This window comes from Leuresthes tenuis, unplaced genomic scaffold, assembly GCF_036924035.1.
Source record: "Leuresthes tenuis unplaced genomic scaffold, fLeuTen1.0.hap1 SCAF_17, whole genome shotgun sequence".
NCBI lineage: Eukaryota > Metazoa > Chordata > Actinopteri > Atheriniformes > Atherinopsidae > Leuresthes > Leuresthes tenuis.
Window position 1 is genome coordinate 13707968 of NW_027325371.1, and position 27404 is coordinate 13735371.

The following is a 27404-nucleotide window of genomic DNA, read 5'->3' on the forward strand; positions in this document are numbered from 1 at the left end:
ATATGGAGGAAAAAACCTGATTTGTCTTGATGGTTTTACCTGTGTTCTGTTATCCCTCTAAGATGTCGCATTTACTAATTTGTAGTAGTCTTATACAATATATTGAACAATACAAGCCTGATCTAATTGAAGTTAACCGTTTTATTTCATTACTGCAGCAGAATTAACATCTATATAAAAACTGTGTGCAGAATAAGAATATGGATGATTTATTTTAGATGTGATGCAAGACTCCTTTTTTCCCTCTAAATTCAAAGTTCCACTTTTGCCGTATTCTTTATATACATTATTTGAAAAGATTGATTGTGTATCACCATTTTAAAACCGGTTTTAAACAGGCATGTGAAGACAACAGCGATGGAGTGTGAGGCGATGCTCTGACTCCAGCTCTGGTCCTGATGATGGACCAACGGCATCCCAGCCTTCATCAGTGACCTTTAAAACGTCACTTATGATGTAAAGGGTCATCTTATACGATAGGATGGGTCGGGTGACCACTTTGTAGAATATAACATATACGTATGCTTATATTTTGGCATGGAGTCCAGTCCATAATTGTCCTGCCGATTCTGTATGAAATTTGTTTGTGTGACAGAATGAAAATAGCCTCATACATGCCGGAAGTAGCTAGATCCGGTGGGGGGGGGATTGGTCTGGAGTTGTGAAGTCAAGTGACATGAGTGAGTAAGAAATCGTAGGAACTAAAACACGTATACCTTACAAATTAAAGCGTCCGCCCTTAAGATGCGCACGCGTTCCTCGAAAGTGACCTTACTTTGAAAGTTCAAACCGGAAGTGGGCGTTTGTGCCGTAGAAACAGCGGCGGCCAGGCGTGCACCGCTATAGTCGAGAAACACTGAGATTAAAAACAAGACCAGAGTTTGTAACAACCCGAGCTAAATCCACGAGAAAGCGGCCGAAACGACGCCGGCTCGCGCTGCTCGGCCCCTGCCCGCGCGCTCAGATGGTTGTCCGGTGTGGGCTGTAGACTCCTGCGGCAGGACTGAAGGTGAGAGCTCAGCCCCGTTCCTCTTCGTGCTGCTGTCTGTTCATTCATTTTCTCCTTTTTCTGGAACAGGTGCCAGCAGCCAAGGATAACTCATTCCCCACTCACTGAGACCACAGCGTAGTTGCGGCTGCAGGATAACGCAAACTTTAAAGCTGCCCGTTAACGTGGACACTCCTAAAAGAGAGCAGCGACCGTGGTCCGGGCAGCTAAACTAAAATATTTATGTTAGAGGTTGAACAGACGGAGTCCCTGCTTAGGCAACTATCCCACGGTAAACACTGGCATGGGCCTGTGTAAACAGCTATGTCCATCTTCTGCTCCTGACAGGCGGATGCTGCCTGTCTGAACGACAGCTGACGGCACGCCTCTGCTGCACAGGCTGGCTTGTCCCTCGCACTGTCAGGAGAGCCACTTCTGTTTAGGTAGGGAAGGGTTTACCCTATTGTATGGGTGTTGAAACAACAACAAAAAACCTCTGCAATTCAGCTTAAAAGTTTGGTCAAGCAGATGACCTGTTAGAGAAATGTATAGTTACTGGTGCCACCAGTTTGAGGTGTTTTTGGACGGAATCGAATTTTGCAAGTGTTTACCCCCTAAAGAAAAAAGTTGGATGGGTGAAAATGTGTTTATATGTATATATATATATATATATATATATATATACATACATATACCTATACCAGACTGGACATAACATTTTTATTAGAAATTTCAAACAATTCCAAGGCAAACATTTGATTTGAAGTATCACAATTTTGCCATCAGATAATGTTTGTTGCCTCACAGTTAATGAACTTTGCAAAGACATCAGGTCGATGGTGTACGTAATGACATCCAATTCATAGATTTCATCTTTGCTGTTTCTGTGTCTCTGCACGCGTTGTTCGTTGGTTTACATCAGCAGATACTGATGATCTTGTCTTTTATAGCCACCCTTTAGTCTGGAATTACAAAGTTTTATTCATCAGACATTAGAGTTCAGCTTTGGGTTAGTTTGGTTTTGTGATCTCAACCGCTCAAAGTGAATTGCAAAGGTAGGTTTTAGGAAGTTTTAGTGCACACAGTGTATTGCTTTATGATATATGCCGTGAGATAGCATTTTTCCCGGGAGGGGAATGTATGCTCCAATATGTGTCTTCAAATGGAGCAAAGCCTCAGCTGAAAGCCCACAAAAACCTTGTTTTTCCAGCTTCTTTGTTGCCCGTCTCCCTTCGGGCGCCCCCGGCGTGTTGGTGTACAGCACAGATAAAAGGAGGGAATTCAGCATTGGCTCCTCTAATCACATGTCAGCGTGACAACTTGATTAGTGTTCCCCAGAGGTGAGAAGCTGAGACCCTGGAAGTTTGTGGCCCGCAGCTGAGCTTCAGACGGTTTCCATGATTTTTGTTAAAAGTCTTCCTTGTCAGTCAGGTACTTGGTTCAAATGTAGCATGTTCTGTAGGTCACGGTGGGACTGGAGTGAGTCCAGGATGGTGTTTCATGCGTCATTTGATAAAACACTGAAAGGTCAGAGAGAGGTGATGTGTGAGCCCTCTGAGGTGTTGACAGCATTAAGGATGAAGCGAGAAGCAAAATGGCAGAGAATGCTTTCCCTTATCAGCCAGTCTGAGCATGAAACCGACCCGGGTCACCCCGCAATCACATGCAAACCAAAATAACTGCTGCTTTGAAGCGCAGCAGAGAATGTGCAACTGCTGTTCTGGCACTACTGAAAACATCACTGTGCCATGTTTAAGATCCAAGCATGTCTTTATGTGCATGATGAGTCCGTGCAGACGTCTCCCAGGAATGCAGAGTGTGCAGTTGTGGATTGAGGAAGTGCGTGGGAGTAAATCCTGCAAGTGGCCCTTTTTTTTTTTAGTTATTAGACGTTTTCAGACTAACCTAAAAGAAAAACAAGACAGAAAATTGGAGCACATTGCTTTAGATTGTAAAGATGCAACAGTTAGTCAGTTCATTGATCAGTTTACCAACTGATAGTCGAACAACTTTTGCTAGATTTTGACGGTGGAAAAATATGTCAGTATTTTCTGTAAAAGCGCCAAACTGCCAATCGTGTGCTGGTTTCACCGTCTTTTGCTTGGTTTATAGATCATGTCATTTTCATTATGGTTATTTGGATGATATACAGCATTGTGATGGACAGTGGAAGATTACTGGCATCTGGAAGAAATGGTGACCGTTGTGAATCATTAACTCCAAAAAAACAAACAAAAAAACACCTACACTGTAGGTACAAAAAAAAAAAGTGAAACTCAGATTACGGCTTACAGAACCTCTCCGAGGTCGTGCCTGATTCTCATGCCAGCAGACTTCCTGTGTGAGGCCTGGCAGCAGGAAGTGAGGTGCCGGCTTAATCAAGCGGAGGTAAACATGCCCCCTGAGGAAAAAGGAGGGAGCATTCCTGAGATAGAGTTTGGGAGTATGTGTGTCCAGCCAACAGGGAAACAAGGTTACAGACATGAGTTGGATCCAAAGGTGCAGACAAACACATCGTGGCTGAGAGTGAGAAAATATAGCGGTGGGTTTGACTGTAGAAGAAGAAGAAGAAGAAAAAAAAAAAAAGCAAAAGCGTGGTCTTAATTGCTTTTAAGTTTTCTTTGAATTTGAAGATTCAAAAGATCCCCTTCAAGGCTTCTCTGCTGCATCAAAACAGTTCCCTCACGTTCAGCCTGATGACGGTGTAGACACCGCTAGTGTGGCATCCTGGTTCAGCGGTGGCGTCGACAACGTCTGTTGGCTCTCGATGACCACCTGGAAGTTCACACGGATGGAGTGGAGCGTGTTTGCATAGTGTCTTTGTGTGTGTGTGTGTGTGTGTGTGTGTGTGTGTGCGTGCATCAGTTTGTTTGTGGGCTGTTTGCAAAGGGTGTGATATGTTTGGTTCCACACAGGTAGAGTGAACACAGAAGCTGCAACTGTGTTAGTGGTTGAAGGTGCCTGGCACAGAGAAATGCTGAACAAGTACACAGAGGAGAGGAGAGGAGAGGAGATTCTAGGGTGGAGTGCTGCAGTAAGGACACTGCAGTAAACACTAGCACACACATGACAGAGGAGGTGAAGCAACCTGAGAGCCTTGTTGGGTCAAATTTGGTCTTAAAATCCCCACCTGAGGTTAATTTTCCTCCTATACGCTCCTGCCATTTTCTACCCCACCTCTTGTCACCCTCATGCAACATCTGTCATCTGCTGCCTAACGTTCCCTTTTCTACTCTCCAACTTCCATATTCAGAGGATGGGCTCAGGGTCCCGGTGCCTGAGGAGATGTCTCTGGGTCGGCTCCTACGGCGTGCCTCCTCCAAGGCCTCCGACCTCCTGACCTTTAATCCCGGTGTGGGGGGCTCATCATTACGCTCGGGCCTGGATGGCGAAATCATCTTCTCCAAAAATAATGTTTGCGTGCACCCTGCGGAGCCGCTGCCCGGCCTGGCCGAGCACCACCCAGGTTTGGCCGCGCCGACACAGTTTCAAAGTTGTACTGAGGTCAGAAAATGATTGATTATATTTGCAGAAGTTTCTACTCCGCTGGCTGTGGCATTAGACATTATCTGTTGTGGTTTATTGTACCTAGTAGCAAATACCACTTTACTTTGAAGTTTGCTCTGCAAGAGCTATTGTGTACCTTCCAAGAACAAGGTCATTTAGACAGTTTTAGAAGAGACAAAAAGGCTTTACCTACAATATCTAATTTAGTTCATTCTTTGCTCATTGAGTCTTGCCTAATAAAACTCTAAAATGTTCAGTCTGGAGTTATCCTTAACTCCCAGGTTAAATGGCACAGATATTCCCAAAGTCCCCAAAGTACCAAAAAGTCGGTCCCAAAAAATGACTTTTCAGATAGTCGATTTTCAAAATGTGCAAAAGATCGCAAGTTTTTAAAGGGTGTTTTGGTCCATTAGCAAAACGGTAGATAGAAAAGATCTCAAAGCAGCATTTGGAAGTCTTAATTTCCTTTATAATCCAGTTGAAAATTGGATTCACTTCAGCCTCTTTATAAAATCACATGCTATAATGGGAAAGCTTTGTGATACCTGCCTCTCGCCCAATGACAGCTGGGAGAGGCTCCAAGCCCCCCCGTGACCCTAAAGTGGATTAAGCGGGTATAGAAAATGGATGGATGGAAGCTTTGGGATTTTTAAAGGGTCATTTAAAAATGTGAAGACTTTGCCGTGGCCCGATCTGAAATTGATCTCATCTCTTATCTGCTGAGAGTGTTTCGGGTTCATAACTCACCTTTCAGGTTTCCCTCCGTGCCTCCTTATGGGCTTATCTCCTCTCAGATTACATCCTTGTCCCAAAGTCGTGTAAAAGATTTTGTGATTTCCTCTTGCCTTGCCAAATTTTTCAGCCATGGTTTTGCTGCCCCCTGCAGGCTACCTGTGTGTGCATGTGGAGAAGGACGAAAGCCTGGGCACCACCCTGATTCTGACTTGGGTGCCTAATTCTCGCATCCAGAGGCAGGACGAGGAGGCGCTGAGATACATCACCCCGGAGAGCTCTCCTGTGCGCAGGAACGCCCGCCGCAGGGGCCGGCGGTACGAGATGACATGTCTTAAACTGTGTCTGAACTGTAACTGTGTCTGAGTGCATTATACATATATATATATTAGAAAAATGATAATACATATCCTGGTTAATCCTGCTTAATGTAGATTGAAAGTCCTCTTTAAGAATTTGGATGTGCTGCAGACACCTCCCTCAGCAGGTGCTGATAAACTTCATCATACTTACAGAAGCAGCATAAAGCCCCCTGAAACAGTTGATGTATTGAAATAATCTCAGGGTCATGAGAAAAGTTCGGTTCGATAGCAAGGTATCAAAATAATGATTCTGGATCCCATTATTTTTGTAAAGTGGTGCATACAGTATCAAGAGGACCAGTGTATGTTTAAAGTTAGTTATTCAATATTAGAAAAGAACATGCAGCAACTGTATGAAAATCAGTCATTTTCATTAGTAAGGATGATTAATGACTTTGATTTCTCCTCCAGACCACACTCCCGTCCCCCTGCAGCCCAGGAGGAAGATGACGATGAGGAGAGGAACATCACCAGCAGCACCTCCACGGAGAGCCACAGCCTGGTGGTGGAGGCCGGGGCAGATCCCTCCTCACACCAGCAGCAGCTGCCCTCCGCTGGAGAAGAGGGTGACGAGGGCTCCTGTGAGCTGTCGGACGAAGTGAGCCGGGACAGTACCATGGGTTCCGATTCGGACACCTTCTCCTCCCCCTTCTGCCTGTCCCCCGTTAGTGAGGCCTTGTGTGAGAGCAGCGGCTCCGTCTTCTTGGACAGCGAAAGCAGGTCAGTCGAGGGTTGACATGGTCTTTATTCATTACCTGTATTATTGTTTTTTTCTTTTTTTTTTCCCTAAAGAAATCTACAGAAAGCCTTAAGGCTGTTTTTCTTTCTTTTTCTTTCTTTTTTTTTTGCTGTGGGCCCTAGTTTCCCTAACAGTTTACCCACTTAATGCAGTGCCTTCAGGGACATTTGTCACATTTGCTCTTCTGCACTCTGTTTTTTTTTTTTCTTTAATAAGACAAAAAGTTCAGAACATGTTTTACAGAATTGAGTCTTTTTTGTCCCACAACTTGTGACTGCATCGCCTCGCTCTGTGTTCTGTTTGTATTTGATGGTGCTCACTCGTGATTTTCCTGCTGGAGCACAGATCCCAGGTGCATATAAAAGCAACGACTGCTCGTGCTGTTGCATGATTTAATTGTCTGTAAAAGAAATGTAAAAAATAATACAGATTTTCATCAAACCTTTCGATAAAGCAGAGACATGCTGCTGGTAGCTGCCTCTCTGACTGTGACGGTGAACACTAATAAAAGACAGATCACAGGAGCTGTTCTGCAAGCCAGTGATAATCGGGCTCAGAAAGGGGCTGGAATATTTTACCGCCTCACGGAAACATTACTGGAGAAACTGTTGCAAAATAATAGTTTTGATTATTTCGATTTTTATTATTGTATTGTCATACTTTTTTATTTGACAGATTGTTGGTGACAGTACTTTGATTACTATGATTAGATTTTGTTGCTCCAAAACATATTTGAATATTTTCCGAACTACGTAATCAAACTTTAAATCAACCCACAAGTAGATATGTTGCTATGTATATTCCCAATTTACGTAGAAGCTCCCTAAACTGTTGCCCGGCCTTCTCAGTAATACATATTAATGGTTATAAATTGGATTAGTTGTTGAGATAAAGAGTGGGGTTGTGTCTGTTTGTCCTCCGATTTGTCGATGGATCCATATCAAAAGAAAGCCGATAAAGCTCGTCTGTGCAACCAAACATTTTTAATGAGGACAGTACAGAAACAAACGCGTCTCATTCTCATCTCCTGCTAATACGTGCAACCAGTTCCTCCTGGGTGTTTTTAAAGCTGGGATTGAGGATTTCTGCTCTCATCCCAAAGATCTTTGAATGTTCATTGAACTGCTGTAACATAACTGTCCTAGATTTAGGTATGTTGTTGTATTATTATTTTTTTTTTCTAGATTTTGGCGTGTGTTGTTTGATATTTTTCTCCAAACCTAAGAGGTAACTACACTTAACTTAATTGATCAGGGAAAAGTCTCACTATGCTTCAAAGTCAAAGAGCATTCAGTGTTTCAATCGACAAAAAGGTCAAATTTCCATAAAAGTTGGGAGTACATTGGGAAATCATGAAATTACAAGATATTTGTCAAAGTTAATGAGGATATACATGATTTCTTAAAGATGAAGACGCCCAGATGTGAAGTAAACAATTATAGCCGCATAGTTTTAACATGAATAAGTTCAAACAAATCTTAACGCTCTCACAGCTAAATAGATCAGTTTAAGTGAATTTTACATGGTTTTGTCTGCATTTTGCTGCGTTAAAAAGTAAATGCCTGTTTAATCTAAACAATCTTAGTGGGTTTTATAAGAATATCACTTAGGTTTGTAACACAGGAAGGTCTGCATTCCTCTGTCAGAGCAGAACGTCTGAGTGTTTCATGTCTTTCAGGCAAAAAAAATCTGACCAACTTTGAATGACTTGCTGTTAAAGCTAAGTCTAACCCAGATAGATGATTATTTGTTGCAAAATCTAGCGGATGTTCCTTGAGCTACCAGAAGGTGGAGCCAGAAAAAGAAATGGATTGCATGTATGATGGTTTACAGTCTGAGGCCACATGGTGGCTCACTGCTCTACAACTGAAGGTCCACAGGGAGTGAAAGCAGGTAGATGACTTCAGCAGGAGGCATGAAAAATGTGTTGGCTTATTTAAAGCAGCTCTGAGTCTTAGAGTGTCTTTTTTTTTTTTTTTTCAAATGTTACAGATTTCCCTAAGTAAGTCCCCCCCGAATCCTTCAAATGTAAAAACCACGATGCTTCCACAGACTGCTCTCTAATCAGGGGAGCCATCTGGTCAATGATTGTGTTGCTGTTCGGACCTCGGAGCCATTTAATTTTATGATTCCCCTCGTGGTTGTTTCTTCATGCAGTTATTTGGCCTGACTTGTTGCCCAGAATGTGTGTGCGTGTGTCAGTGAGTCAGTGTGTGTTTTGAAGCATTTTCATCCACTTTTCAGACCCCAGCTTGCTGTAAATGCAGGCAGTGTGTGACTTGGCAGCTTTTTCTGCTTTGCAGCCGCTAACCTTTACTCTCTCCTTCTCTTCTTTGCTCTTAGTGTCTCTCTTCAGCTCTCTGGCGCTCATATCCATCCTTTCCTTTGCCCGTTTTCCCCGTCTTCTTTTGAACTCTCTTCTCTCACATATCTGTCACTTCCTACCACTCTTTATTTGGCATCTTTCTCTCTTGCTCATTCTTCTCCCTATTTTTTTTTCTCTATATTGTATCTTTCAATGTTGCCCACCTCTCAGATATCCTGCCCCCCTGTCCCCTCTTTCCCCTTCTCTTCCTAAAGTCTGTGTGAAGCCTTTTGTTTCCCAGTGCTCCCAGGGTTGTTGTGCTGGGCTGAATGTCAGCTCTCCGGATTAGAGGACTGAAGAGAGCAGAGCAGCAGCCAAAACCCTGGAACCCACTCAATCTCTCTTTCTCTCTCGCTTGCTTTAATTGACACTGTTAAGGGGCCAGGAACTGGAAACATGTCACTTGGAATCATTCAAAGAGAAAGTACAGCGTATGGGAGAGTGAGGGCGGATGAAAAGGGGGCAGAAAGAGGAGAGTGGTGGGAGAGAGCAGAAAAGAGAAATCCACAGCAATGTCTGTCAGGCTTCTTAACAAGTTTCTTTAAAGTTTAACTCGAGTTTATGGAACTGTCTTTGTGTACTGCCTTCCCGAGGCTTTATTTGTAGAACTTGAACATGTGATTATAGCTCTGAACAGTGGTTTCCAATGGTTTTGGCTTGTGACGCCTTCAAATGAAGCAAGCACTTGCGGCCACTTATCACTGGTTGCATGTATTCAGGCCTGAAATAGGATCCATGAAGAAAAGCAATCAGCGACAGTTTGTCTGGTCTTCAATCAGAATTCTAATAAAGTATTTACACCATAGATATTTTCTTGGTTTACTGTTCTACAAAACTAAAATGGATTAATATGACTTCTTTATCATTGGTTAAAGTTTCTCAGAAGTCTTGGAAAAGACTACATCTGACTTTCTTGTGTGCTTTTTAGAGATTACTGGAATATCATATTATTTTTGAATGATAGTAAATAAAGTCATGGGACTTTTCTCTTTTTTCCAAACCCTTAACGCGCCCTGACCACTCTCCAGCGTGTACCTGCGGTGCCCGCACCTCCCCCTCGTTCTGAGCACTCTCTGTACCCTTTGGGGATTAGTTAAAGGTCTTGAAAGTCCCAGGAGGCCTGTAGCACTTGGTTCTGGTTCTCAGTTTGACCTGGCAGCAGTGTTCTCTTGGGTAAAGCCTCAGCTACGTGGAGGGAAGTGTTATGAAGGGCCTCAGGGCAGTTTGATCTCAGCAGGCCTGGTGGGATATGCCACTTACAGCAGCCCGACTCCATCAAAACATCTTGTTTACAGTTGTACAGCTTATGTAGCACGGTTGCTGTCTAGGACATTAATCGAATCAGGCTGTTGATGTGAAAAGATCTTTATGCTTAAATGCTACGCATGATTCATGCTTAAATGTCAGAAATCAAGTGCTTTTTTTTTTTTTTTTACCCGATCCTTTGCTTTTGCATTTCTATATGCCTCAAGAATGCTGGACAGGATAAGGAAAATGGTCTTGTAGGCCTTGTAAACGCTCCAGATTTGACAGTTGGAGTTATGAAGAGTTTCTCCACATCTCCAATTGCTTAACTCCCTTACCAGATCCTGCGGCGCCTCTCTCCATTTCCCTGCTTGTCCTCAACTGTCTGGTTTGTGGCGTGATACATGAGACAGAGTGCAGTAAATTACCAGATAGCATGAGGACGCTGTGCAGCGTGGATTGGTCGGCCTTGTTGTTTTCCCATCTGCTAATAGGGAAATGATTAGCTGGGCTTGACTTGTTCGGGGTGTAAAATAAGCGACCTGGCCCACCCCTCTAATCAGAGCATCAACGTCCCACTGGTGTTAGCCTGTTGTAAATAGAAAACAGAAAAAATAAAGAAAACGGAAAGATTTTCAGATTTATTCAAACTATAGGGTGAAATCAATTTAGTAGAAATCTTGCATGGCTTCTGGTTTACTTTTTTATATAAATCACAAATGTGTTTTACACCAAGTAATGAGCTAAATGCTGTATTTAGACGTCTACCTCTCAAATGTCAGCGGGTTTAACGCATTTCTGTTTCTCAGCTTTAGCGTGGCTAGAGACGTGTTTGAGAAAGCATTATGGTCATTAGTTACGGTCCATTCACTTGTGTGTGTGTGTGGGGGTGTGTGTGTGTGTGTGTTTGGGAGAGAGACTCTAAGCATGCCAGCAAGTGAGAGATTCTTACAACTGAGTAAGCGCTGTGTGTTTGCTTTGCTGGATGGTGCATGTTTGTGTTAGCATGGTTTAGTCTACTACACGCATGTTTCTCTGTACATGTACATTCTGTTTAAGTGTGTGTATATGGTGTGTTTGTGTTGTGTGTCTCCTCCTGCAGCAGAGGAACCCTCAGCTCAGGTTTCAGTGCCGGGAACAACATGCTTGCCATAGGGGAATGACAAGGGAAATTGGATGGCAGACAGTGTGATTTGTGTGTGTACAGATTTGCGTGTGTATGTGTGTGTGTGTGTGTGTGTGTGTGTCCTCAGAAGCCTCCATGCATTCCTCATATTTTCAGCCTCTTGGCGGAACCATGCTGAGACACAAAACACCAGGGCAGAGCTGAACGGCTCAATTACCACTGCACCACCCGCCTCTGTCTCCGTGAGATTCATTATTAATGTTCAGCATTAAGGAACGACTCTATCTGAGTGGGAGGCATCCAAAATTCCAGTTTTGCACAGCGGGGAATAACAACTTTCATTAAAATATTCATAAAAACTCTTTCTTGTCTTCCTCTTTCTTTTTTTTTTTGTTGTTGTAGAGAATTGTGTGAGGAGTCCATGAACCACTCAGTCAGCTCTGCATCAAGTCTGGACAGCCACGCCCCCTCTGAGAGCAGCAGCCAGTCGCAGGGCATGCGGTGGGAGGAACAGCAGAAGCTGCTGGCTCTGGAGCAGTTGTGTGGAGTTTTCAGGGTGGACCTGGGTCACATGAGGTCACTGAGACTCTTCTTCAGGTCAGCAGAGAGTCGAGACCTTTTCAGGGAGGTTGTGATGGGTGGCTTCGCCCTCCTGATCTGTCATGCTCTTGACTCCAGGGGTGATTTTTCTTCTCTCTGTCATTGTTTTATCGCAGTGATGAGGCGTGCACTAGTGGCCAGCTGGTGATAGCTAGCAGAGAAAGCCAATATAAGATCCTCCATTTTCATCATGCTGGACTGGACAAGCTGGCTGATGTCTTCCAGCAGTGGAAGTGCTGCAGAGAAACTCAGCTTAAAGACCAGGTCAGCTCACAACCAAAGTCCAGATTGCCTTGTAATTACATGCTGCCAACACTTTTTGCTCTTTTTACTTTCAGGTGTCCGACGAGAAGTCGTGCATGCAGTTCTCCATCCAGAGGCCCACGCTGCCGTCAGCTGAGTCCCACCCAGAGGAGCGGCTTTATCGGCGGCTGGATGTCACCACATGGCTACGTCACCTCAACCACAACGGACAGGTGGAGGAGGAGTACAAGCTGCGCAAGGTGCATCTGTGTCCATCTATGAGCATGTTTTTGCTTCGCTGAAGGATTAGTTGGGACAAGTAAAATGACACATCTGGTTCAAACACTTTAATCCATGCTGTCAAAGGTCATATTTTCACACATTACACACACAGTGAAAGTCATTCTGAAAGTCAGCGCGACAGTCTTTAGGTTTCAGTTTTAATCAGCTCCCCTTGTCTGTAAATAATGAGAGGGTTAGCACAGGCCAGTGTACTCCTGTGAGTCATTTAAGTTCTCCAGCACTGACTCAGTTTATGGTTTACCATCTTACCGAAATGATTCATTGGCAGTTAGACCGTGACCAAGACATTTCCTTTGTACACACATAGATGCAACAGAAGAGCCCAGCGTTTGCTGCATGATTGAGCAGTTTGTTTTCTTTTGCAACATTTAGCAGCGCTTATGAAAATAATGCATGCACTGTGGTTTAGTAAGGTGATAGTTGAGTATTTTCGTACCACTGTCTGCATGTTTCCATACAGTACAGTATGTTCTCACGGTTATCATTTGTACCCTTTGTTTGCCCTCTGAGCGTCTGAGAAGACCCCTTTGTGCTCATCGTATTTGTTCACCACCCACTCTTCACCAGGCCATCTTTTTCGGCGGAATTGACCCGTCCATCCGTGGCGAGGTGTGGCCCTTCCTGCTTCACTACTACAGCTACGACTCCACTTCTCAGGAGAGGGAGGCCTGGCGGCTTCAGAAACGCACTCACTATCACGACATCCAGCAGAGGAGGTGGGCTAAAAAATTGTGTTTTGACTGCTGATAGCATCTGTGTCACAAAATCTGTCGACGGTCTAGTTGACGTAGTGCAAATCACTTGATTTAAGAAGTCTGCGACACAGACTCTGCCAAACGGCAGATCATCTGTACTGTGGCTGCAGTGCCGGCTGCCAAATGCTCAGTCAGTCAGACATTAAACCATATGTGAGTCTGTTGTGATTGCACTGAGCAATCAATAGACACAATCAGGGAAGTGTTAAGGGAAGGTGCTGGGTGTGATGTAAAAGGTCTCTGGAGAAAAAAACATGTCAACTCTTATCAGATCATGCTGTCTTGTCAGAAAAGGAAAAAAAAAAAAACCCAACAACATAGCTTTGATATGCGCAGACAAGCACATGTGCACACATCACACGCATAAGTAGAACCCCGGGTCTTTATTTATCTCCACCCTACCATCAGAAGGCTAAGTGTGCACATATTTTCACACGTTCTGCTGCTCTGTCTGTAATGAATATGATAATTGGACAGGTTTCAACTGTATGGCCTATTAACGTTTCGAGTACACCAGTAGGTCTTACCCAGGTCAGGTAATTAGAGTCCTTGTTCCGACTCCAATGTGGAATCCTTTAAAGAACCTTCGACTAGAGCAGCCTCGAGGGCCACTAGTTGATCATTAGGAGCAAGGATACATGGCTGGTGTTTCCCCCCTCGTCCCCTTATCTTGTGTCCTTCTCTTGGCAGCTGCAACTGGGGGGAGCGCAGCTTTAACGAGTAAAAGACTGAATATCTTCTGAAACGTCCACCTACAAACTGAAGCGAATGAGTGAAAGTGATGGCAAAAGACAAATATTTCTGTAGTTATATGTGTGCTGCAGTTAAAACATTTTTGCAAAAAGCAAAGCCTAAATGTCGTTAAATAAACAATAATGAAAAAAAATGTTTTTACTCCAGGCAATGCGTTAGGCTTGCCCATATTTCCTTTTTTTGGATATTTGTCTTTTTTTGTGTTGTTGTTATAAATATAAGTGATAAAATAAGAAAATGTTATTTGGTGCTGCTTTGAAGGTGAGGTCCATTAGTAAAATTCTTTTTTGCGTCCAACTATTAATCCAAAACCCATCTAAAAAGCTAGAACCACAAAATTTAAGCAGCTTTTCTAAAAAAAAAAAAGCCTTTGATGGCACATTCATCTTCCAACTAATGTTGATTCTTTGTCCAGTGTTTGACTCATAGCCTTCGTATCTGAACCCTTGTCATTTTAGATGATACACCCTCTCATTTTTACGAAAAAAAAGAATAACAATTGTTAGCTTTTGAAATAATTTTCTACAAGAAAAACAACAGATAAAGGTGATGAACCAGGACTTGCTTTTAGTAGTAATTTATTTTTGAAAATATGAATTGGTGGAAAATACATCTGTGGATGAAATAGATAAACTGGTGGCCCTAAAAGGTGTTTTTGGTGCCTTTAGCAGAGACGATTCCTCAAGGGTGTTTGGAGGAATTGTCCATCAGTCCAAATCATTAGCTTGGTGACATTTTTGACCACTCCTCCATGTTAAATTCCATCAGCTGCTACTTGTTTCAGGGTTTTCTGACATGTCCTCCCTGTTTCGCATCCCTGTGACATTTCAATGAGATTCAAAGCTGTAGCTTTGACTCAGCCCTCTCATAACGCCGTTTTTTCTTTTTGAGCCACTCCTTGGTGGATTTGCTTGTGTGATGTGGGTCTACATATATCTTCAGTTTCAGATTCAGCAACAACTTTCTGACAGATGGCCTCTTGTTTTCAGGCGCTTGTTGGTTTAAAGCAGAAATAGCTTGATCGATGACAGAAAGCTGCAACAGTGCCTGAGGCAGCAAAGCAAACCCAAATTATTGCATTTCCATCACCATGCTTGGCAGCTGCTGAGTGTCTTTAAGTCACATCTGCTGCATACATATCAACTATTACTGCAGCCGGTCAACTCTGTCTTTTATTCATCTGTCCAGAAATATTTTTTCCCAAAGGTCTGGTGTTTGCCTTTTTGCTCATTCAGTCCAGTTTTGCAGTAGCGTTACAGCAAAGAGATCCTCTTGCTTTGCCTCAAATGTGTTCAATCTCAATAGCTGCAGGAATTACCCGCAGAGCCAGTGATGGAAAAATTGGCATTGGTGGAGAATTCTATGCTATTTGGTTGCTGTGGACAGAGATGAATCAATTTTCTCTTATTTGAAATCTTTGCCACACTTTATTTTTTAACTTTAAAATGTAACAGGTGCCTTTGTTCTGTAGACAGACGTCTTTCCTTGTTTTGGGTCAGTATGTTGAACTTTTTCTCAATCTCCATCAAACTAACCTCCTTATGACATTGCGAATGATCTAGCTTTGAAACATTTGGGTCTTCCCGTGGCATCGCTGCGTTTTTCGACATTTCCTTTTATGTTTCTGTAGTTGACTTTCAAGATCTATGAGAGAAAGCTGATGTATGCTATCATAGGAAATAATCCATGTTGAATTGGTCCATGCTTTTACATTGTTATCGAACTGTAAAAATCACTGAAATACAAAGAGACTAAAACCTCTGCCAAACTCCTGAGCCACGTCCTCCAGAGAAGAACTATGGAAAGGTGGGGTCCAGTGGCACAAAAACATGGCACCGAAACTAAACAGTTGCATGGCATTGCATCAGGTGTGCTAGCATTATTCCTGGTGGAGCCACATGGAAAACAAACAGTGTTAATTAAATCCCCTCTGCTTGTTAGGACTTGAGTACATTAGTGCCACAAGCAGAGTACATTGTTAATGTAGTCCCGAACATCTAAGGGGGGGGGGGTTATGGTTGTGGTATTATCCTCAGTGGAGCACTTGAGTCCACCACTTGCCCACATCTACATTTTTGTACATTTACAGCTAACTGTTAGCATGCTTTTACACCAGAGTAACATATTCAGCTGTCACTATATATGTTGATGAGCATCACTGTGCAGAAAAACCTTAAAGCCTCTTGCTCCTGCCCTTTAGTGGCTCGCATCTGAGAGTTGCTTAACTTTTGCTGCTGGTTTTGGTCAAGACAATAGGGGTTGAGCTTCTTTTTCTCCAATTATTCTATCGCTGCTTTATTTGTGTGTCTGTGTGTGATTCCTCAGATTGTCCATGAGTCCAGAGGAGCACAGTGAGTTCTGGAGAAAGGTCCAGTTCACAGTGGATAAAGATGTGGTCAGAACGGATCGCAGCAACCTCTTCTTTAGAGGAGAGAATAACCAGAACGTGGAGATCATGAGGTCAGATCCTGTTATCTTCCTTTTCGGGTTTTTCCAGACTTGATCTGTTTTTTTCTCATCATTCATCATTCTTTTTCTTTTTCTCGGACTATTCTCATTAGTCTCCTTCCTCAGCTCAACACACAGCCATACCTACAGTATTCATTTCATATTCTGAACCCTGGGGGAGCCACAAATGAGTTTCATGCTTTATTGACTCTGACTAAGCCATCCGAGTACTTTTGATGCATACTCGGAGCTAATGGCTTTCTAAATGAGGAGCAAGAGGATTTAAATAGCATATTAGTTTAGCGACTCTCATCGAGGCTCCTGGTATTTGTCCTGGAATTATGTCTTATATTGTGTCAGAGGCGGGGAGATACCAGAGCTGCACACGTCCACATGCAGGGCTGCTTATCTCGTGCTTCTCATAGTTATCTCACATGTATTACTGATATGTTACAGATGTGTTTGTCTGGTTTGTTCAGTTCATCTTGTTTGATCTTTTTTAAATTAAAACATTTTCATATCGCAGTCTCTTAAATCATCAATTTCTTTTACTTTCTTGTTGTTGCACCAAAACAATATCGTGTCCTCTGGGTTTTCCCTTTGTTTAAAAGATACTTACTAATGCATGAAGATTGCAAGGAAAGTTTTCTTAAAGTAGTACACATATGGAAAAAAAAAATCATTAATTAGCTCCCTGGTTACCAGAGGAGTTGGCATAGCAACTGTTAAAACAGAGATTGCACTGTTTTTCTGGGCATTTCCAGCAATGCTGAAGCACATGTTGGCTCATTCAGAGCGTTTGGGTGGGACCGTACTTTTCAGGGGGTTTTGGCTGAAATGTGTAGAGGCTTTATTGAAGACTGTCAGAAAAATTTCAATGTTTATGATTCTGTACCACTGACTTATGTCCAAAAAGCTGTCGCTGTTTTTTTGTTTTTTTTTTCCTGCTAAGATGTTACAACAACACTAAGATGTCCGTGGTTGTTCTTGCCCCAGGCGGATTCTGCTTAACTATGCAGTGTTTAATCCTGACATGGGCTACTGCCAGGGCATGTCTGACCTGGTGGCCCCGCTGCTCACCGAGGTCCAGGATGAAAGCGACACCTTCTGGTGCTTTGTCGGCCTCATGGAGAACACCATCTTCATCAGCTCACCGCGCGATGAAGACATGGAGAGGCAGCTGGTAGGACCTTTTACCGTGCATCTTTAGAACGCTGCAACTATGGGGGCTGTGTTCAGACTTTTCTGTAAATTTAAGACATCTATCCTCACTTCATGCTGAGTTTGAGCAGCTGTGTGAAGTTGAGAAAAATAAGCACATTTTGAATGCTCAGCCAGATTTCAAAATAGTCCTTGTTCGTGCCTTCTCTCTTGAATGGCTTCCTTTTCACTTCGCCTTCAATTGTATAGTTCAAAGAGCTCATATTATGCTCACGTATAGCTCCTATTTTCATTTTCTGGGTCCACTAGACTAAATTGTCTTGCCTTAAAGGTACTTTGCTGTTCTAGCACTTTTCACTTTCGCTGTAATGCTAGATTTTTATTTTATTTTTAGCACCTGTGTCTTTAAGACCCTGCTTTTAAAAAAGCAGCGTATTGATACATAAATGCAGAGTGACATATGGCTCCTCACCCTTTGTTGGAGGCATGCTAAATTAGCCACTAGCAGACATTGTGGAAATATGTTTTGTTGTGATATTGCTAACACAAAGGAAGAAATAGCTGTACTACAGTCAAGCTGTTTCAGGCAGTCTACTTTTTTCTTATTTGGGAGGGAATGACTTTGGTGTAAACTTTGGGGTTTGCATAAAATAGCTGCATAACACACTGAAAAAAAAAGAGCATCCTAAAACGCACAATAAGACCTCTTTGAAACATTTCTTCCTTCTCTGATTCAGTCCTTTATGAACTACTATACCTCAAGCTGTACAGAGAAGGTTGTTATGGGTAACTGTAGGTCACAGAGACCCACAGAGTACCTAGTGCTCAATCTCAACAGCATATGTGCAGACCTGGGTGCTCTGTAAGCCATTTTTTTCCACTGTTAAACCTATGCAAGTGACCTACAACAAAAGACAGAGAAAAAAAATTCATATTCCACAGATGTACCTGCGGGAGCTGCTGCGTCTCATGCTGCCGCACTTCCACCAGCACCTGACCAGGCTCGGAGAGGATGGCCTCCAGCTTCTCTTCTGCCACCGCTGGATCCTGCTCTGCTTTAAGAGAGAGTTCCCTGACACAGAGGCACTGCGCATGTGGGAGGCGTGCTGGGCACACTACCAGGTCAGGGCAAAGTCCAAACTGCTCCTTTGCATAAACTGTTCTAGTGCATGATGGGCTGTGGTGCTTTTTTTTTTTTTCCACTGCAGTTCCAAGACTGTATTGACTTTCAGGAGGCATGCAAGAGTGAGTTGTTGACATTGTCTCCAACAAAAAGAGTCCATGATATGCCTTTAAAGCCCGTCACAGATGACTATAATCTACTACTTCTAAATGGCTATGAAATGTGCTCTTAGTCTGGAAGGGATTTAATTACTTAATTCAGCAGTGATTGGATTTAAAGCCTTGCATTGTTCACATTCCAAAAGATTTCAGTAAGAGAACATTGGGTTATGTAATATAAATGCTAAAGAAATTTAGCAAACTGGATATGAAGTTAGTAATTAAGTCAGGGCTTACATTTCGAGTCAGTTTGCTATGCAGTTTTAGATCAATGAACCCAGTTCATGTTTCATCCACTTTTTTACATCCTTCATCAGTTTTTAGTAAACCTGTGACTGTGCCGTGTTCCAGACTGAGTTTAACACCTTCTCTCGTTAGGGTCGAGTCAAATATCACTGTCTCTGCCTCACGCCATCTGTTCAGACTACTAAACGTTCACATCTTCAGCTACAGGTGGTGATAGAGGAGATAGTGTTCGTGTGAAACCTTGGTTTAGACAGTTGAAAGTTATGTAGCAGATGGGCTATTTGCAAGAATTTATGATTGATATCGGATTTTTCTCTGAAGAGGTGTTATCCTGTAATATTAGGCTGCGACTGATTTGTTTTTTTTGTTCTTGCCGTCTTAAATGTTTAGACTAACTGACACGGATGCATCTTGCGAACTTAAAGGCTGACAAAGTCTGGGCTTTTGCAATTAAAGAAGAGTTAAAAGATTCCGATTCAGGAAACTTTATTTATCCCTGAGGGGCAATTGTGGACATTTGGAGACAAGTAGGCACATCACTAAAAGGTTAATAGATCTGTATTCAAGGAATGATGGATATAAAAGTAGACGGGCCTGCAGAATCATTTTTAAATGTGTATTTATTGAACTCAAATTTCAAAATACAATATGAAATAATTAGTCCTCCAGTTTTCATGTAATTTTAATGTCTTAATTTTATCTTTTAACAGACTGTTTTTTTTGTTCATCCTTTCTCTGTCACATTTTACGCCCCAGTAAGGGCATGGCTCACAGAAAACTGAGCCCATGCGGTTACTGAAATTTGCACACCTTCCTGTATTTGTTTTCCATCTTTGACCCCTCTTTTTCTGTATAGACGGACTACTTCCACCTGTTCTTGTGTGTGGCCATCATTGTTCTCTATGGAGAGGACGTGACGGAGCAGCAGCTCGCCACTGACCAAATGTTGCTCCACTTCAGCAATCTCTCCATGCACATGAATGGGGAACTAGTGCTACGCAAGGTACCGTCGTTGGTTTTCATACATTTGTGTCATGTTTCCACTTTCTCATTTTGTCACTCTGCAATTCTGCAAGCCAACATATTAGATACCCTTGAAATTCCTCACCCCACTGCTGCATTGTTAGTCATTTAATCCAAACCCGGTGCTGCTTTAGGGGTCCTGCTCAATACTGCAGCAAAGAAACTGATGCACATATGCTGCCATGACATGCAGAGGACTTAAGATATGCATTCTTGCTATTGTGTCTGTGCCTGCGTCCTCATGTTTATGGATGCTGTGCTTGTGCTGCTGCAACTACAGACAGCAAGTTTCTGTTGGCATGCAGATGATGTCGTTCCTTTTGTTATTGCCTGAGATTTTTTTTTATTTTTTATCTGATGGCTTAAAATCAGGTATGCCAGTATTTGAGCTGTTGGTAAAAGCATGCAACGTTGACCTTCACAGTCTTTTGCTATCTTTTAGCCAGAAGACAAGGCTATTGATTTATTTAAATGTTTCACTGTGCTATGTTTGCATTCACTTTTGCCCTCTTCTACCAGGCCCGCAGCCTTCTCTACCAGTTCCGCCTCCTTCCCAGGATCCCATGCAGCCTACATGACCTTTGTAAACTGTGCGGCCCGGGCATGTGGGACAGCCGCTACATCCCCACTGTGGAGTGTTCAGGTGAGCACCCAGACTCACAGAGCTGCCCCTATGGAGGCATGTCCACCCCACAGCCCTCCTCACCCTCCCCATCGTCCTCACCAAACCCTACCCCCACGCCTCCACCGGAAGGCAAGAGAGGCTGCAAAAAGAGGGACATTTTCACCTTTCGAAAGCAGTCCTGAGGTAGATATCATGGGGAGCTTTGGATCTATTTGTTGGATTTCCAAAGTGTTTGCTGCCCAAGGACACCTCTCTCCACTCTCCTTACTTCTGTTTTTTTTTTTTGTTTGTTTGTTTGTTTTGTTTTCTCATTGAGAATTTTTGTCACTTGATCTTTTCATGTGGTGCAATGTTGAACACTGCCTTACCAGAATGTTGTTTTCGACGTTCGATATCACATGAATCAGCAATGAGGATGGTTCGCTGTCGGACAGATCAGAGGTCGAGAAGCTGCTTTCCTCTCAGAGCAGAATGGACAATCACCAGCTGCTGTGTTGGGCTGGAGCTACTTCAGGTTCAAGGCTGCTGCCGCCTTGGCATTCTTCCATGGGCTTTGTAGGCAGGGGGTCACATCAGGGTCTCATGCAACTGGACTCAATTCTTGCAAACTCTGAAGCAGGGTCAAAAGGAACAGGAGATTCATTCACAAGACCTTGAAGTTGAACCTTTGAAAATGATTCTGTGTTCATTGAGTGTCACAATGGATTGTTTGTTTGAATATCAAATTATATGTACATATCTTAAGTCTGAGCTGGACATATTGACATAGAATCCAAACTATTGGTGTTAACAAAGAAGGATTAACCTACAGCATTGGAATGAATTACTTCTCCGTTTTCATTTCATTTTCCCAACAAATGAATGTTTGCGTTTATATCAGTAGTTGAAAATATTTAGCAATATTCTATCCTCGCATGAGCAATCCTTTACATATAGAGGGCACGAGATATTTGTCGTCGGAGAACAGCCCCAAAACAGAGCTAAGAATGTGTTTATATAACAAACAGGCCGCAATAGGGCTTCTCGTTTTTCTCATCAGATGGTGGCAAGGAACATCCTCCAAATTTCTAAATGATTATGTTTTTTTCCTGACAAGAAGAAGGAAGAGAAGGTGTAGTTTCAAGATTTACACAGTTGCATCACCAAGTATCAAATGTCTGAGGCATTGGACTTGACATCGGTGTTGCCAAAGACAGCACAGATCATGGTTTCATCCAGACAGAAATGAATAGCTCTCTGTTCTACATGAAATGTCATCCTCTGTGTTTAAGCAGGTTTGCGAGCAATTGTCAGCACAGTTTTGTTCTGTTTCCCTGTGACATTCTTAACACTTTCCCCTTGAATGAATGAATGACAGCGCACTCAAAACTAAGAATCCGTCCACATGAATGTATCTGTTCTTTGCCTCTTCTCACTCGACATCAACACTATGAAACTATTGGATATGGGTTTGAGTGTGTATACTTTAGGGATCGCTTAACATCTGGTGAGCCTTTGAAGGCCCCATGCAGTCATCTTGAGGAGAGTCGGAGAGAGACAGGCCCGTCGTTTATGTATTTCGGCTTCCTGCCGTGATATACCGCATAGTGATGTTGCCTCAGGTGTTAAGATGGTCTCCACTCAGATTCTTTCCCCTGAGAGCTTTTGAGTGACACTCTCAGGATTGTAGCATCTGCAAAAAGAAAAAAAGCTGCTAAAATGGAACATTGATTCCTTCAACGAGCCTTCCACCGTCTCTGCAAGTGACATCCATAACTGCTTTTCTCTGTAAATTACTCAAAAGAGCTTCTGGTGACATGAGCTAAGTTAGAAACACTTTATGGGAAAAAACGCTCTCTGTGTGTGTGTGTGTGTGGTGTGCGAATGAGTTTGATCTCATGGATTTATTAACATTAAAATCACATTGTTTACACAAACAAGTCACGCCTTTTTAAAGGGGTTGTTGTGAATTGTGGTCACGAATGTACAATGTTGCTGTTCAGCTGTATGACATGTTGTTGTATTACTATACACATCACAGCAAAAAGAGACTATTCTTATCATTGGTATTAAAAAAAAAACAAAAACAGCTGTAATAAGCTACTGTCATACTTTCATGAATCACACAAAACACAAGTGTGTACCTGGCAAATAGGCCAGTTTCTAATTTTCATTTTGAGAATGAATTATTTTCGATGTCTTAACAACACAAACGGGCACAAAAAGCAAAGCGAATGTCTGCAAAAAGTTCATTATAAAAACTTAATAGGTGAGGAAATGAAACCCATCGGCCTGACCAGTAAAAATATGTTGGAAGTCATGACATGCCCTGGGCTGCTGCCTATTTTGGAGGTGCTAAATGTATGACATCAGAAGATTACCAGGTATTGTAAAGTGATTTGTGTCACCCAGTGTTGGAACACTTGGTTTGAAGAGGTCTTGAGTCTTTCAGTGAAAAGCACACAACCAACAGCACAAAAGAACTGTGGAAAAGATGGGTCATTTAAACTAACTAGTCATGAGTGCTCACTTAATTCCAATAAAACCCTTTTGAAGAGAGCTGGGATCTGTCATTGCAAAGAGGATTTCTGCAGACTCGGAAGACCTTGAATGCACCGCAGTGAGAGTGAAGTAGCGAGCAAAGCAAAGTAACGCAAGAAGCCTATATATTACAACAAGAAACATTTCCAGGCTGTCAGAGTTGCCAATGGTTCTGCGGTTTTAGGGGCACATTTAATGTCTTTACTCTTCAATGTAAAAGCTCTATTTGAAGCTGCTCTTTATCATTCACAGTCAAACTGTAGATCATAGCTGTATCATTATTATCATTATCATCATTGGAGCCAAAAATGATAATTATGACATTTCAAATTGAATAATTATGTTTTAATTATCTTTTTATCCTTCGGAGCCTTTTTAAAACTAAAAATGAATAAATAAGCGATAAATAGCAATGCATGTAGTTTGTATCTGATCACCATGATTGGGGCAGCAGCATTTGCATTAGTCCAGAAACACATCAGAGGCCATGACTGGACAACCGTTTGATTTAACTTTGAAGTCCGGGATTCAGGGTGATGTGTTTTAATTATTTGAAACATAATGTAACTGTAATTCAAGGGGAGAAAAGTCATAAGGAAACACGGTTATTAATGCCAACAATATAAAAGCATCTAAATCCAATCAATTCCAATCATACCAGCTGGATTGTAGTAACAAGCCTGCAGCATCTAAAAGCAATTCTCCTTCCACCTTTTGAATTTGACTTTTTACGTACGTGACGGAAAACGTGTTTCTTCTTTCACTCTAATCACTTCAATGGTAGAGACAACAACAGAGTTTAGGAAATGTTTACCCACATTACTTCCTGCATCATGTTTCATCGCTTATGGACTATGAATCGGTCTTACCGTACAGTAAGAGAAGAGGACTTCCTGAAGTGTTTCCAGCAGCTGTTACTCAATGTGATGTCAGCTGTTGCATGACAAAAAACGTTTTATGTTATCATAAAGATACCGTCGTTTAATACAGCAGTACGTGAGAAAATTGTTCCTACACAGAGTCAACACATGACAAATGAACTCGCCGTAATATTTTATTGTAGTGCAGTAAAATTGCTTCTATGACACCTGACCAGTTCGGGCATTATTGCTTACGCTTTTCCCTCAACTGCCAATTTCACACAAAAATTCTGTTTTTGCATAACTTCCTTTCACTGTACAAAGATTAAAGAGATGCCGAGGGAACTCAGCCTCACAGGGAATTTGCATACCAGTTTAATGAGGAGCACTGTACCAAAATCAGCAGAGGCAAACTGACTGTTTTTCAGAGTTTAACCCCAAACTATCTAGTTAAGTCTTATCGGGGCATGCTGTTTGTTGTGTCTGTTTGACAGAGTGTGTGAAAAAGCTCAGGCGCGTGATGGCGATTAACTGCCTGGCATGGACAGCTGTGGAGATGTTATCAGACTTTACTGTCAGGTGGCGGGTTTCACGAAAATAGAAGGAAGTGGTCGGGCTGATATTTGTCTTTGGGGAATGACTCTGTCAGAGCAGGTATTCTGGTTTTGTGGTATCAGGAAGACAACATTTGAGACGTGTTTTTTTTCTAGAAGACTCAGGCATGTTAAGCGTGTTGACCCACACTTTCAAGGCAATCGATGACTCAGCAGTCAGGAAGGTTTTCATCCATTCTGGAGTCACCCTGCTTTTCTTTTGACGCGACATAAATGAGTTGAGTTTCAAAAGGAAAATGAGTCAGCAACTTTTTTAACTTATACCCTGAGATCAGCAAAGGGTCTAATTCATCGTGGGCGAGTCTGTAGTGTAGGTGTGATTATTCTGCTATTGAGAGGCCCCCACTGCTTTTGATGTGGGGGTCTGCCTGCCTGCAATTACAAGCCATTAGCCCCTGATTGATAGCTCCTCTCAGGGCTAATGCACTTCCATGATAGAAAAGCAGATAATAGGAAAATGACAATAAATACATAAATTAATAAAATGCCACTTCTTATTGCTCATAGCATTGGCCTCTTTTGTGTCATTACACTAGAAAAGCAACACAATTTCTGTGGATGACGTAGAATACAACAAACCCCATAATAAAACATATCACTCTGCTGGAGAGCTTTGCCCGTTGGGAGTCCATTTTGCTTATTTCTACGCAGTTTTAGATTAGAGAACTTTTATTGCAACATTTTGGTTGATAACATCTGTGGTTCAACGGTAAGATACATGCATGCGTGTGTGAAATAACATGCCCTGCCTGTTCTAGTGTGTTACAGCCTCTCGTCGTTAACTTCAGTATCGCAAGCACCATACGCAAAGCACATGAGCTCTGTGGAGACTCTTTGTGCCACAGTAGTACTCAAATCATTTCTTTCTGCGATATCACTCTTTGCATACACATCACACTAAAACCTGCCCACATTTTCATATATCATTGCATCCACGTAACCCCTTCTTTCTTCCACTCGTTCTTCTACCTATCAAATGCACCCTTTGTTGAATGATAGCCCTGTCCTCCCCTCCTCCTCAATTCTCCAGTTTCCCCTGCCTCTGACTGAGTGACAGTGTGGGGCCTGGCTACTTTCCTGTCACGAGGCCGGCATTGAACGTTGGGTTATTACCCCCTAATTATCAATTACAGGGCTCGGCTTCCACACCTGGAGCAGGCCAGGCTGGGAATGAGTTTAGCCCATTAGGATGGACCTCCAGCTGGGCTGTTTATAGAGGGGGCAGGGCTCTAGCCCCTGGAGGTGTTAATGGGCCTTTCAGGGGTACAGTCAGCAGACTGATCCACCAGGGTGTCTGATAACTGAACGGGTTGATTCATACTGAAATGCTGCTGGGGGTTTTGGTGTTACTGTTAGAATAGACAGACTACATTAGCTGTCACAATTTCCCGCATATGTCTTCTGCAAGTCCTGACGTGACTTTTCTTGCAGAACACATTTGGTTCATTATTAAAAAACGCTGAGAACATGACAACATGGACACGATATGCTAGTCCACATTACATATGAAAGACAAACCACGAATTTAACCGGTGTCAGTTATCGTCGTCAGATTAGTGATGTCAGATTAGAAACTGACATCACTTGCGAATCACATTTCTAAAGCAAAAAGCATGCTATTACAAACTGGACACATTGAGTTTAAACGGCATGTGTGTTAACCATGAAAGAAGAATTCAACAAATTGTACTTTTGAGTTGCATGGAGGGAATTGTAGGATCCACTATAATGAGCAACCTAACCCTCATTAGAGAATTAAACATTTGAAATCCAACGTTTAATGCAGTGGTCATGTTTCAGCATGGCTGTTAGTGGTCTGTCTTGATGAGCTCACATTGATAAAAAAAGAACCACATGTATAGAACTGTGTGGACACCCAATATGGCGTCCTGAAGATATTAGAGGTGACAGAGTGAACAGCTGTGAACTGATTAGGTATTTAAAGGCGGACATGCAAAGCAAACAAAAACAGTTCCAAAACTGAAAGAACAGTGTCAATGATGTCCAAAACAAATTTGACGTGGTGATTCTACAGAGCAACTTAGTGTAAGCTTTAAATGATTTGCAAATCATTTTCTGTATATTTTTCACACTTGCCAGCTCAACAACATTGTGGAGATATACTTACTTGTTTGAGTATTTCCAGCTGTAAACGAGGGGAATAATTCTGGAAGCTCTCAATGGGCAGATCAAGATAGGTCTACATATAGGAAATATGGGGATCATCTGGCCATAATAGCAAGCGTTTCCAATAAGCTGCAGTATTAAAAGCAAACTACAGTAGTCCCACAGTGTAAAAAAAAAAATCTACTCTTTATGACGCTTGTTATTTGCTTTTAGCAACTGATATTTTTCCACATGAAATACTTATCAGGCATGACAGAAGACACGCTTTGTGTATCCTGTGTATTCTGTTTCTTTTCCCAGAAACAGAATTTTCCCTTGAATGCAAATAGATTGACTTAGCTTCTTATCATCACAATAGGACCCCCCCCCCCCCTTCTTGCCTGCGCTCCATTCAACTGTTACTGTCGTTTAGGTGAAGGAGTCAGCGTATGGCAGCCGTGCACTAGATCATACAGAAGATTGAAATGAAAATGAAGCATCTCTCAAAATAGCTGCGGGGGAAGCCAGTCGTCGGATGATTGAGGGTGACAGGGGTGAACATATATGCTATGACTTTCGGTGTATTTTTTAGAGCTCGCTACTTGTCGGTAGGCGTTGCCGCCCTGAATGCCTCTCAGATATGTCACAGGTGTTCTGTTGGATTTGTTGAGAGTCGTGTGTTCAGTGTTAACTTTTCCGCCCGGTTTACTCTGCGTGACACACACAGAGGATAGAGGGGTGGAGGGGGCCTGCGAAAACAAACACACATCTGTATTATTGTGTGCATATTTCGGATCCCATC

The 27404-nt window shown here is 42.5% G+C and overlaps 1 protein-coding gene and 1 long non-coding RNA gene across 2 annotated transcripts; one reads left to right on the forward strand and one right to left on the reverse strand.

The window, feature by feature from the left end:
• Positions 1–734: 734 nt before the first annotated feature.
• tbc1d16 (TBC1 domain family, member 16) lies at positions 735–22568 on the forward strand. Its single transcript, XM_072368676.1, has 13 exons — positions 735–1009; positions 4242–4454; positions 5382–5544; positions 6001–6309; positions 11467–11661; positions 11781–11928; positions 12003–12167; positions 12778–12926; positions 16044–16178; positions 17163–17349; positions 18270–18449; positions 19711–19857; positions 20397–22568. The coding sequence occupies exons 2-13, from the start codon at positions 4274–4276 to the stop codon at positions 20682–20684; spliced, it is 2247 nt and encodes a 748-aa protein (XP_072224777.1). The 5' UTR covers positions 735–1009; positions 4242–4273; the 3' UTR covers positions 20685–22568.
• LOC140273160 (uncharacterized) lies at positions 11778–18365 on the reverse strand. The gene is made up of 2 exons (XR_011908004.1): positions 18276–18365; positions 11778–12205 (listed from the first exon to the last, which is right to left on the reverse strand). It is a non-coding gene; the product is annotated as an uncharacterized lncRNA (long non-coding RNA).
• Positions 22569–27404: the final 4836 nt, after the last annotated feature.

What these genes read in the sequence shown, in the direction of transcription:
- tbc1d16 (XM_072368676.1), top strand. Translation starts at nt 4,274, where the DNA reads ATGTCTCTGGGTCGGCTCCTACGGCGTGCCTCCTCCAAGGCCTCCGAC. An exon ending in CCTGGCCGAGCACCACCCAG is followed by an intron (nt 4,455 to 5,381) that starts GTTTGGCCGCGC and finishes TGCCCCCTGCAG; the next exon opens with GCTACCTGTGTGTGCATGTG. An exon ending in AGGAGTACAAGCTGCGCAAG is followed by an intron (nt 12,168 to 12,777) that starts GTGCATCTGTGT and finishes ACTCTTCACCAG; the next exon opens with GCCATCTTTTTCGGCGGAAT.